The sequence below is a fragment of the Abrus precatorius genome, unplaced genomic scaffold (genome assembly GCF_003935025.1).
Source record: "Abrus precatorius isolate BTA unplaced genomic scaffold, Abrus_2018 Scaffold3, whole genome shotgun sequence".
NCBI classification, from domain to species: domain Eukaryota; kingdom Viridiplantae; phylum Streptophyta; class Magnoliopsida; order Fabales; family Fabaceae; genus Abrus; species Abrus precatorius.
Genome location: NW_020874373.1, coordinates 14442555 through 14455830, shown reverse-complemented (window position 1 = coordinate 14455830; position 13276 = coordinate 14442555). Strand labels below are relative to the sequence as shown.

General features: G+C 32.4%; 1 protein-coding gene across 5 annotated transcripts; it reads left to right on the top strand.

Moving 5' to 3' along the window:
• The first annotated feature begins 4060 nt into the window (after positions 1 to 4060).
• Positions 4061 to 10919, top strand: LOC113860719 (cationic amino acid transporter 4, vacuolar-like). 5 transcript variants are annotated; one of them, XM_027493221.1, is made up of 15 exons: positions 4318 to 4459; positions 4683 to 5008; positions 5107 to 5308; positions 5537 to 5621; positions 6141 to 6281; positions 6364 to 6482; positions 6572 to 6668; positions 7152 to 7324; positions 7414 to 7480; positions 8461 to 8619; positions 8726 to 8978; positions 9528 to 9636; positions 9854 to 9966; positions 10183 to 10258; positions 10356 to 10919. In XM_027493221.1, the coding sequence occupies exons 2-15, from the start codon at positions 4885 to 4887 to the stop codon at positions 10510 to 10512; spliced, it is 1875 nt and encodes a 624-aa protein (XP_027349022.1). In that variant the 5' UTR covers positions 4318 to 4459; positions 4683 to 4884; the 3' UTR covers positions 10513 to 10919. The 5 variants fall into 5 exon arrangements, with proteins under 5 accessions (XP_027349020.1, XP_027349023.1, XP_027349021.1 ...); XM_027493219.1 differs by lacking the exon at positions 4683 to 5008 and having other exon boundaries at positions 4061 to 4459; XM_027493222.1 differs by lacking the exon at positions 4683 to 5008 and having other exon boundaries at positions 4077 to 4459; positions 8726 to 8912; positions 10356 to 10709.
• Positions 10920 to 13276: the final 2357 nt, after the last annotated feature.

Here is a 13276-nt window from a genome sequence, read left to right as displayed (position 1 = left end):
GCTTGAATGGTTATAATTCTATGAAGTGATACTTGAATCTAAATTCCCTATGGAGACGATATTTGGATCTTAAATTTACTCATCACTTGCTGCAATCCTAGTGCACTTGCTAGTGTTAGATTGCGAACAACAAGCAGCCACCATTGTGAGAGAAGAAGAAAGTCATTCCTACACAAACTCAAACCAGTCTCGGTATTGTGTTTACGAAGTTATTCATCATTGGATCAAACTAAAAATTTGACCATAATTTCATGACGTGTGGTTATTTGTTTTGAATGATTGGATTATTGAAATGAGGTTTGTTGATATGCTAAAGAGGAACATAAGATGTTAGAAGGTGAGAATCTTGATGATACTCCCGAACCACCTTAAGCCCAACTTAGAAAGTCTAACAGGAAAGAAAACCATCTACCAAGTACTCTTTTGATAAGTATGTGACCTTGATTGATGGTGGAGAAACTTAATTTGTTAAGAGGTATTGGAAAGTTAGAAAAATAATAGTGGTTGGATGCAATACAAGATAAGATGATATCCTTGTATGATAATCAAACTTATTACTTGGTGAAATTTCCTATAGAAAAAAAGGATTTTAGAAAACAAGTGGATATTTAGGGAAAAATATAAGAGTAATTCCACATCTCTGAGGTACAAAGTTAGCCTAATGATGAAAGGCTTAAGATAGAGAAATAATGTTGATTTTAATGAGATTTTCTCACCAATGGTGATGATGTCATCCATTAGACCCGTTTCGTGTTTGACTGCTACTCTTAATTTGGAGGTAGGGTAAATGGACATGAAAACTATTTTCCTTCGTGATGATTTAAAGGAATAGATATATATGAAGCAATATGATGACTTTTAGGTTAACGACAAGGTTTGAAGCAGACTCCAAGTAAGTGATATAAGAAGTTTGAAACTTCTTGTGAGATCGTTGGGTTAATGGTTATCTCCACATTGTTGTGGGATGGAGATGTGTTGGGTATTGGACTCGCATCCTATATGCAGAAAAGACCCAAAATAAGCAAGTCTAGTTTGTTTCACTTATAAAAGTGGAGATGAATGTTTATAATTATGAGAGAGAGGTCATACTCGTTTTCCACCCTATAGGGGGGGTTAAGAGTTGCAGAGAGAGATGTCATTAAAGTAAAAGAGTAGTCACCCTTGTGAGAAAAGAATAAAGTCATTCATGCACAAACTTAAAGTAGTCTCAGTGAATCTGTGTTTATAAAGTTATTCATCATTGGATCAGATTAAAAATTTGACCATAATTTCATTATGTGTAGTTATTTATTTTGAATATTTGATCGTCGAAACGAAGTATGTGATACGATTAATAGTATTTGCACAATAGATTTATTTTGTGGGTATTTTTATTTTTTTGTTTCTATTTTGTAAGCTTTGTTGCTATGTTTGATTGATTGGTTGTAAACACAGTTTGAATATTTATTTGTGATTTTTTTGTATCCTTATTTGATTATAGTAAAACTATTTCTTTAGTCTAGATGACTGGTAATTAACTCTCTCACATTAAGAGAGTGTTCCATATTAAATAATTTAGTGCCTACTTTTTATTTGTTATTTTTAGTTGTTGTAATATTTGTTGTTACTCTACATAAATTCTTACAAGTTGGAAGATTTAATTCCATTGCATTATTCGTTATTGTATTTATGTTGATGTTCTCCATCAAATATAAAATTCTATAATTCTATATTTCAATTTTTTATTATTTTTTTAAAAGATGAAATTTTAAAAAATTAATTTGATGTGATTTATTTTTAACTTAACAACTGATTAATTAAATATATTGAAAATATAATTTATGTGAATTAAATACTATAAGATAAGAACTTGTTTGCTTGCACTATAATTATTAACAAAACGAAAAAAAAAATGATATAACCTGAATTGTTTTGTATATAAGTTACTTTTTCTCAAAAACTTGACTTAGTTCATTTCGTATCATCCATGCATATCAACACAAATGAAGTGACATAATATGTGCGCAGGTTAGACTAACAGATTATGAATTTTACTTGCATATATCCTTCTTCTTTACGATAACAATTGTTATTAATATAATCTCCATTCAATGTGAAAAATAATATAATAATATTTTTTTAACACATATAAATAATTTTAAATTAACACACACATAAATTGTGTTATATTTTTTTTTCTTTGACTATAGTATGATATTATTTTTCCAACGTTAATTTCATAATAGAAAACTCTCTAAACAAATTTTTTAAAAGATATATAGCAAAATGAAGAAAAATATTTTAATTCACAAAATAACCACGTACATTTATTATACTAATACGATTGAATATGAGAATTCTCAACTATACCACGAGGGTAAAGGTTCTTAAGTAATTAAAGTTTAATTTAATATGTTATCAGTGTAATTAAAGTTATAATATTATTATATAAATTAATGATTTTTTATGATATAATAATGAATGATTAAATGACAGCGAATATTAAAAATTTAATTGAGCAATTATATGTTATTGGACATGAAGATAAAATAGTTGTTTGTGTATGACATAAATGATAGGATAATATATTTTTATGGGTGAATTGCTGAATCTGGCTCTGGAAATGGATAAGGTTTTTATCATTTTTATGTAAAAATGGAATACAAAGGCCACCATAATGGACCCTACATTTCTGTCCTTCATGGAAGGAGAGAGCTTTAAGTAAGCCAGAGAGATTGACATTGGAAGATTCAGAGAGACTGAAATTGGAAGATTCATCCACTTGAATACTTTATTCAATAGTTGAAAGATGATATTGAAACAAGAGTTGAAGGAAACATATTGGTTTGGTACAATAAATGGCTTGATTAAGGCCCATTCTGTAATAAAGTTCCATATGTGCATATTAACAATTTGAGTCTGAAATTGAAAGATATTGTTAGGGAGGGAGTTTGTGCTTGGAACCATAGTTATACTCCTCTAACAGAGGATCTTTGACACAGTATTTCAACCTCTACGATCAATCTGAGAAGTCGGAAGGAGGTGGAGTTAGGTTGGAAAATCTCTAGTTTGGGAAATGAGGTGATTGACTTCACAGCCAAAGATTATTAGCATAAATAACAAAGGTTAGTGAGTTGATGGGGGTACTTTAATTAGAAACTATCATGGTGACTGAAAGATGGGATTTTCAGGCTTCATAGGAACAACAAAGATCCATGCAGAGTTGTTGGGCATATATATATATAAGGGTCTCCTTTTGGCTTGGAATAAGGGGTGTCGATATGAATGTTATTCACCAGATCACACTACATGGTAGTCTTGTTTCTTTTGCCAAATCTTTTGTTCATTTTTAGCTTTTGTTGTTGCTTTTATTTTTTTTATGAATAAAAAAAATAATTAAGTTACCTTAGTAAATTTACTCCACTTTTAATTATTTCCAAAAAATTATTTTTTAATAAAAATATTTACAGATTAATTTGATTAAATTATTTTCTATTCAAAGCTAAAAACAAAATTAACAAATGTTTACTTACAATAAAATAAACTCATTTTTTTCTCTTCAAATCCTAATATCTTATTTTATAAAATTTTTAAAATTGATCAAATTTTAACTAAATTTTTATTTTTGGACTCTTAAAATTATTTCTTATTTCAATTCTATTATATATCCTCCAAGAGTTTTGCTAAGGATTAAAAAGTTGAGATTTTATGTAAAAAAAATCATCAAAGGAGATTAAATTTACATTATTTTAATAATAAAAAATACAATTAGCTCAACAAAATTTGCAACGAAAATCTCACGTAATTGAGATCCTAACAACCAAAATTACAATAAAACCTTCGACTTGACTCCCCCCTAACATCAACTCAGATTTCCCTAGTTCCACCTGCACAGGAAGTTCTCAAGATTACCCAAAAAAAGAAAAAAACGTTGATAATGCGTAGCAAAAATGATTTTTTTACTGTTAATTATTTTAACTTTTTTTCGTGTCAATAATTGCGTAGTTATCCTAACCATAAAGGCGTTAGTAATAAAATTCACAGGGAGCAAAATATCTATTGGCGCAGTGTTTATTTTATCATAATTAGCAATCATACGCTCATATTCATGTATTCCATTATTTTGCACCATCGCAACACGCAAGAGTTGCTTACTCTTAACTCGTTTCGCTCCAATCTTCTCTCTTTCTCGCTGCAAGATCAAAAGGGTAGTCTTATATTGGCCTAAAATTTTCTGGGGTGCGTCAAAGTTTGCTCCGTTTTACCAAAAAAAGTAGCACCAATATTTGGTAATACCTGTAGTGGTTTTGGATGATGGTTGTGAATGATGGAAATTGTGGTGTTGGTTTTAAAGGAAGAGGAGAAACATGGTTAAGGGGTTTTGGAAGCTTGATTAGGAGGAAGCGAGTTGATTCTGTTCATGTTAGGAGGGATGCTCAATTGGCTAGGAAGTTATCATTTGTTGATCTTGTTGGAATTGGTAAGCGCTGTTGAATACCGGAACTTTCAAGAAGGAAGGAAAAGAATTGGACTAATGATTGTGATTGAATGAATTAACTTCGTGTTTGGCCTTTAGTGTGTGTGATTTTATAATGTGTGCTTGTGTCTGTTATATTTAATTTTTCTCCTTTTTCTGATTTTGATATCTGCCATCAGTTTACTGATTTTAATGTGATTGTCTTTGTTATCTTCGGTTCTTGTAGTTTAGGAGCATTCTCGCAGATACTATGAAGAAACACCAAAGCTTCATTGAAAATTAGAAATTTGATTATGTTAAATTATCACAAGGCAGTAAGAGATAGGCGCCGTTATTGTCTCTGCAAAGATGTAGTTTTGTAGTATTTTTGGTCTCCCACATCACCAATTAGTAGTGCCCTTGATCTTAATGTTTTTAAAATTCTAAAGATGTGTGCTATTTTGCTAAAGTGCAGCTACCCCACAAAGTGGATTAGTTGTTCTCTTCTCTTTAAGTTTTCTTGGTTGAATTTTTTGGTATTCTCAAGAAACTGTGGCCTAGTTATCATAATATGTACACTTGCCAACTTTTAATTTATGTTTTCTCTAGTGTATGTTGCCTTCAGCTTCTTTTACCTAGCACTTACTTTCTTGACCATTCTCAAAAATCAGGGGTTGGATCTACCATAGGAGCTGGAGTGTACATTCTCATTGGTACAGTTGCTAGAGAGCAAGCCGGACCAGCACTTGTAATATCACTTCTCATTGCTGGAATAGCAGCTGGACTATCAGCTTTCTGTTATGCGGAGCTTGCATGTCGGTGCCCATCTGCAGGGAGTGCTTATCATTATACATACATATGCATTGGGGAAGGGTAAGTAACAGTTTTTCCTATTTTGGAACAAAACTTTAGGTATAGTGTTTAATTGAATTACTCATGCGGAATTGAAGAGATATTTTGTCAAGTTATCAACATGAACAGAACAATTATATGGTGCTATTCTGCAGCCACTGGTAGAATGAATGATTATGCTCTCTTTATTTGCTTCTCATCGTTGCTTGTAAATCTATGATTTAACAATAACATTGCTATTGATCGCAGAGCTGCTTGGTTGGTTGGTTGGTCTCTAATTCTAGAATACACAATTGGTGCTTCGGCTGTATCTCGTGGAATAACCCCAAATCTGGTGTGTTATCCCTTTTTTCCCCTAAACTCTATTTATATTATTTTTTTCACTTTCATGGCACCTTTGTTAATTGGGAAGGTACGGGAGGAGTAATTGGACACATACAAGTTCTAGGTAATCAGGAATTGCATATTGAATGACACGGGTACCCTGAATGTATTTTTTAATTGGTCTACATGATTTGCGAACTTAGTGTGTGATTTGCTTCGCATTTTCACCCATCATATTAGAAAAAAGGTACAAGAGAAAATTCTAAGAAAGAACCACATGGTACAACCACCGTAAATGTTTGGGTTACATGTTTTAAAAAGAACTACTTACCTAAAAGGTTAAGCTGTTGGTAAGGTTTTAGGAATGACTTTATGTTTTAAATTAAAAAATCTGCTGTGGTATCTTCATAGACCACTTTTCCCTTAGGAATGCTCCATTTTTTTCCTAAATGGTTAGATATATACTTTATCGAACAAGAAGAACATACTTTACAATTTCTTGTATTATTTCTATTCTTACTTATTATAGGCCTTATTTTTTGGCGGGGAGAACAACCTGCCTTTAATTTTGGCTCGACATACCTTACCTGATCTTGGAATTGTGGTTGATCCATGCGCTGCTGCATTGATTCTTCTTGTTACCCTACTCCTGTGCCTTGGAATCAAGGAGGTATGCCTTTTCAAACAAAATAGATACCTGAGCACCCCCCGTGTTTCTAATTTATTGATTTTATCTAGCATTAATGTTTCAGAGTTCAACTGCACAATCCATTGTGACAACAGTAAATGTTGGTGTCATGCTTTTCATCATATTTGTTGGTGGATATCTAGGTTTTAAGTCTGGATGGGTTGGATATGAGCTGCCAAGCGGGTAATGGGTGTCTTTGTGTATGTGTTGTTTAGCTCATCATCTGTAGCATACCTCTTATTGATATAGCTGACATTTCTCTTTTATCTCAGGTATTTTCCTTATGGAGTGAATGGGATATTTGCTGGGTCTGCAATAGTTTTCTTTTCATACATTGGTTTTGATTCAGTGACCAGCACAGCTGAGGAGGTAAATATTCATTGGGGGAACTGAAATTTCTTGTCATGTTTTATTTGTAATAGCAGAAGCTTAATGAAAAGCTCATCAATCTTAAACACATGAATTGTTGAGGAATGCATTTAATATTTTGAGTTAAAACCTAACTCTAGTCTTACTGTGAAACCTTTTCATTGCTCTAGTATCAGTTTTTGGCTGAAATTCCTTTGTAGCTGTCACATTCTAATACATCGATAACTGCAATTGCTTTCCCCTTTTTTTTTTCACTTTTTTCTTCTAAAAGTTTATATATAAGCTTGTGAATGGGTGCTTTTGATCTTTCCAAGGAAAACAAACAAAATGAGAATAAAATTATTTGCAGATCTATAGTTAGTTCTTTTCGTGGATTACTGCTCTATCAATATTTCTCTTCTGGTAGTTTGGGATGCTAGCACTGTGAAACAATATTCTGTTAAAGATTCTTTTATTAAAGGTTTTTATTTTGTTGTCATGCAGGTAAAAAACCCTCAGCGAGACTTGCCTATTGGTATATCAACTGCATTGTCGATATGTTGCATGTTGTATATGCTTGTAGCAGCAGTTATTGTTGGCTTAGTACCATATTATAAGTTGGACCCCGATACCCCAATCTCCTCAGCATTCTCTAGCTATGGGATGGAATGGGCAGTGTAAGGTTTGCTGTGGCACAGTATTTCATTGTTTAGACTTGCTCCAAATCTTGAATATTATGATTCAAGCTCTATTCTTTCCACAATAGGTATATTATAACAACTGGAGCTGTTACTGCTCTGTTTGCCAGTTTGTTGGGATCAGTTCTTCCTCAGGTACATAAACAAGTTCTTAAGATTTAGTTTACTTATTTCTCTGTCAATCTCACTTAGTTATGTTTGTTAGATTTTGGTTTTGACTATTCATGACCTCAAATTGTACTTTTCCTCTTCCTTTATGCCCTGACTTGTTGCTAGATTATTTTTGTTATTATGAATTATGATACTTCATGTTCTGGTCTAGTATGAGATCAAATGCTGTAACATGAGATTAGGAGCATAGATTATTAGTACATTTCAAATTTCATACTTGCAATAATTCTAATCTTCCATATGCCACTTTTAATCCTTATAGAACTATTTTATCCTCTGTTTAGATATTCATATGTTAAAAATATTGGAAGTAACTTTTGAAATCATCAAGTTGCTATATGAAAAGAAATATATAAGTATTTTTCTGAATTGAATAATTCAAATTATTACAAAAAATATACGACAATGATCTCACAAGGATTTTTATTTAAAAGGGCTAGAAAAGATGAATATGATCGAATTTTGAGGGGCATTAACATATTTCAAGGAAGTGATTTGTGACTTTGTGCTTCATAGCATATTGTCTTTTTCATTTTGGTTAAATAAATTCTAACAAAATAACTTTTTCTGGCACAAATTTATGTTCAGGGATTGGTATAAGGTCATGTTCTGACTTGCAAACATGATTTAATCCAAATGCATTTCTTCTATCATGGTGGTAGTCTCCAAAAGATAAAGAATGACATAGCATCAATATATTTTGAAGTTCTTGAAGTTACCATTTCTTTATCTTTATTATTAAGTTTTTTCTTCTTTTACTAGAATATGGTCGAAGTTTAGAATCCTATGTACCGGTATCTTTTATTTGACTCTTGAATATCATGTATACATCTCTATATACACGTGTCTATGCATATATTTGCTAGATATTTGATGCTGTTATTGTAAATTATGTTTCTTGCAAATGATAAATATATCCTTCCACTGGCACATATGTTTTGCAGCCACGGGTCTTTATGGCAATGGCTCGAGATGGTTTATTGCCTCCTTTCTTCTCAAACATCCATAAACGCACACAGATTCCTTTGAAAAGCACTATTGTCACCGGTGTCTTTGCAGCTACACTTGCATTCTTTTTGGATGTTTCCCAGTTAGCAGGGATGGTGAGTTATGTTGTAAAATAACTTGTGACAAGAACTAGGGAGATGCATCTTTTTAGAATATTATAAACATAGATCAGTTGTTATATTTGTTGCTTTGGGAACACAGGTTAGCGTGGGAACGTTGCTTGCATTTACTGCTGTTGCAGTTTCAGTTTTGATAATCAGATATGTTCCACCTGATGAGGTACCCATTCCATGTTCACTTCTAACATCTGTTGATCCATTATTGAGGCATTCTGGTGGTGATATTGGGGAAGATAGGGCCATAAGTCCTGTAAATCCAGCTAGTTATTGTGAAAATAATCACCTACACGAGGCTCTGCTTGGACATCCTTTAATCATAAAAGAAGTGACCAAAGGTAATTATTTTTTGAATCTTATTACCTTTCCATGAATTTTGGAGAATATTTAGACTGTAAATGTATCTACAGTATCGGCAATTCTACATGTAGATAGAAGACCCCCCATTTATTGGTTGATGATTTCTTTATGATGAGATTGGCTATGTAAATTAGTCAGGTTGACTAGAACATTAATAGAAGTAGTCTACCAGTGCTTCTATATCATGTGATACTGTGATGGTCTGCAATTGTCGACTGCCCAACTTGATGGGGTAGTCCCTTTGGGGATAGACTCAATAGACTCTTGAAGAGTCAATATAGAACAGCATAATGCTCACATTTTGCTGAGGAAATTTCTTTGAGGCATCTTCACTTTATTTTTTGAACTCTTATAATTTTGAAATTTTCTAACTGTATTTCACACACACATGCCTAGTGTCAATCTTGGTTATAAATATTCTGTGAAAAGGTTTTGGTGTATCTTGGGTATTCTTTGTATCAACCACTACCTCGGTTTTCTATGATGTGCTAGTTAACAAAAACTTGGGTTTCGAGTTGTTTGTACAGATGAACAGAATGAGAGAGATAGGCGGAAACTTGCTACACGGACCATTGCTCTTCTTTGTATGGGGATTCTCATAGTTACCAGTGCGGCTTCAGCCGAGTGGTGTCCAAGGTCTGAACTCTTTCAATCCTCCGTAGTTTTGAATTTATAATGTGGATATTATCCCGGTATTCTTTTGCGGAATGATTTTCTCCGAAATAGTCTCTCCGAATACAATATGGAAAAAGAATAGTGGTTCATTCAAGTTAGCAATTTGATTATATCTTCAAAATTATCATTTGTGCTTTATCCTTACTTCTGTTCCCTTTTGGTGATTGTTCAAATGCAGGACTTTGCGTTTTACATTATGCGGAGTGGGTGGAATTCTTCTTATATGCAGTGTAATTGTGTTGGCCTGCATAAAGCAAGATGAAACGAGGCACAGCTTTGGACACTCGGGAGGTATGTATGTGCAGGGGACAAGCCTAAAATAGCTAAACCTGACAGAATTTGATGGATTGGTTAAAGAATCACAAATTATAATTAGCAAAGCTGCAAGGATCAACAAATGAATGATTAAATTATCTTATTAAATAGTTGACTGTGTTTCTTCTCTTATTTCCGCATAACAAGATTTTTTTAAATCTTACACAATGATTTTGCTACCTTGTATTTCAGGTTTTGTTTGCCCATTGGTTCCGTTCTTACCTGCTGCATGCATTCTTATAAACACCTACTTACTAATTGATCTTGGGTGAGAAATCTCTTGACAACCATGCTTGGGGGCATGCATGCATCATGCATAACATACATGATATCAACATCTAATCATTCTTGTGTTTGTATTTCAGATTTGCTACATGGCTACGAGTTTCGGTGTGGTTGTTGATAGGGGTGCTTGTATACTTGTTCTATGGCCGGACACACAGCTCACTGTTGCATGCAATCTATGTTCCCTCAGCATATGCTGATGAAATCTATCGTTCTCAAGCATTTCATCTTGCCTAGTATTGACATGGCAGCTACCAAAGTTATCACACTGCAGGTCCCTATCCATTTGTTACATATTTGTCACCTTACATGTCTTACACCAATTTGTAAATAAATATCAAATTATTAATTGTTTATTTAAACAAGCGGTATCATATCATATAGTATTTCATATTTGCAAATAAAATGCAATACTTCGGAAGTAAGACAATAGGTGAGTTTCATGTAAATATAGCAGACTTAACTTTTTCTTTTGGCTTAAAAGTTGAACATCATTTTGTTTTTGTCAACAAAAGTTGAACATCAGAAGGAGGTCTAGTCAATTACCAATTATTTTTGTGGGCTTATTAATAACAATGCTCTATGTATTTGGGCTTGTATGAGTATGAGAGGCGACTCTTTTCTGGGTGTGGTTTTCATCCCCTTCATCAGTTTGGATTTGCAATAGAAAATTGTACTTGCGTTTGAGAACTCGAGGTAAAATTGACAAAAGAAGAAGAAGAAGAAAGAACTGAGTGTAGTATCCAAAACGCAAAGTAAGGGGATTTTTATAATAACTATCACTAGGGATATTTCACTGGGTATGTATATTCAGGATAAAGTAACCAAGAGTCAATATCAATCTAACTAATTAATTATACTACATTTGCACGTAATAAACTACTTATGGCTTTTTTGTTTTACATTAAGAATAAAGGAAGAAAACTTATACGTTGTTCTTTAGGAGTTGTTACCAATTAAAGTTAGAGGTTTATTTTAATAAAAAAATTGCATTAAATGTTATTATAGACTATCAAAGTAAAATTTCAATTTTATTTGGAGAACAACATACAAATATCTATGGTACTACACTTAAATCGTGTCATAATAATAATAAAAAAAAATCAACTACTCATGCTAATAGAAAATTTGTGGTTATTTTAGGCATACATTTTAATTAAGCATTCACTAGTTCAAAATTAATTTTTAGCAAACAAGTAGTTCAATAACAAAAAGACTTTTGCTTCATGATATATAACACCACTATAATAGTATTCATGGCATGTAAGACTACTAGTCTTTCACTACGGTTCAATAACGAAGGCAGGAATTTTTCATCATCACATTTATATTTTTTCTTGTTTTTGCCTTTAACATGAAAAGTAAAAAGGTTTTAGTCCTATACTCTTAAATTTGGACTTTGAACTAACTCAACTCCAAAAGTTTTCTTATAAGATGAGGATTGCTTTACTCTTTATAAATTTTACTTTAGCCATACTTGTTTTTGACGTGAGACTTCAACATGTACGAAGTAGGCAAGCGCTATGATAGGTTTATGATAAAATCTTGCATTCTCCAAATCTGCTTAGACCTTCAAATTTGAAATACATATACCTGATTTTTTTATGTACGTAGACCATGTAACAATATGTTCCACCTTTGTTGCTTAACGTGGAAGTGTAGAAGCAGAACCACAGGTCTTCAACTTGTTTCTTCAAACAATTAGTTTTGAAGTACTGAATTTCTCCTTATCCACATGGTGTGTTTCTGCATGAACTATGGGAAGATGTGATTGGTCCGAGTGAATATGAAGGTAGAACATGATAATGTATTTCATATCGAGGCCAAGTACATTAGCATTTCCTCCTCTTCATTTTCCACCAGCCTATTTTTCATTCAAAGCACAGGAGAAGTGACTTGCATACTATTATGTTGACAACACCTACTGTGGTTTTGCAGCAAATGAAGGGTGATTTTTATATTGGAAATACAATGAAATAACAAATAGTGGCTACTTTAGATGGACAACCTCCATTTAAAAGTTTTGCTAGACATTATTATAGTTTATCATTGAAATACATTACCAATAAGGACTTGGTTAACCATTATGTTCGCTATTACTATCATGAGAATGAGCAAGTCAATATTTTGTGTTCTTGGGCACGTCATTGACAAACACTAATTCATTTTAGTTAAGGTACATGAATGACAAACATCTTGAGTTTTATTCTGTGTTTTCATCTTTATCAACCCATTTACTTTTGTATGACATTGATGAGCATTTTGTGTTCTTCATTTACAGAATCAACAAAAAGTGCAAATCTCTTTTCAAGATATCTATCTTCTGTTCGTCATTTTAGATACGAAAAACATTAATCTCATTCCAATTCCAGAACGTACAAAATCTACACATTTTGTAGACCGGTTATCCTTAATTGATCTCAAACACCATTTTTACCTTCGTTGTAATAATGATTTAAAAAATGTATATACTACTATATTGGTTATATCTAGATCAATTTATAAACAATATAAATTGTCATTTTTAACCAATGTAACAAGTGATTTCTACACTAGTTAATTTTAAATTTTAAAATTTTGTATTTGAATTTTATATTTCTGAGTAGAGATTCTGGAATTAGCAACTTCAACTATTTGTGTAACACCCTATTTTTATTATTTATTAATTTTGTATTTTGTGAGAGTTGTTAATACATGTTGCTTAAAATTAGGAAAGTTTTAGATGTGTGAGTTGCAGGATTTTTCGCTGTAGCAAGATGTGTTTCGTTGTAATAAGGATCTTTTCGCTGTAACGATGAGCTCTCTCTGTAGCTAGAATGACAGACAGTAAAGTGTAATTTTGTTTGATTTTTTTGTTGTAGCGAGAATCACTTGTTTTAGTGAGAATGTCGTGAGTTGAGAGGTAATTAAGGATTTCCAAGTTGAGAAACTAGGATTATAATCCAAGTTACGACCTTCTACGTTTTCTCTAACTTCTCTTCTTATTTTCTCAGCAAATCTT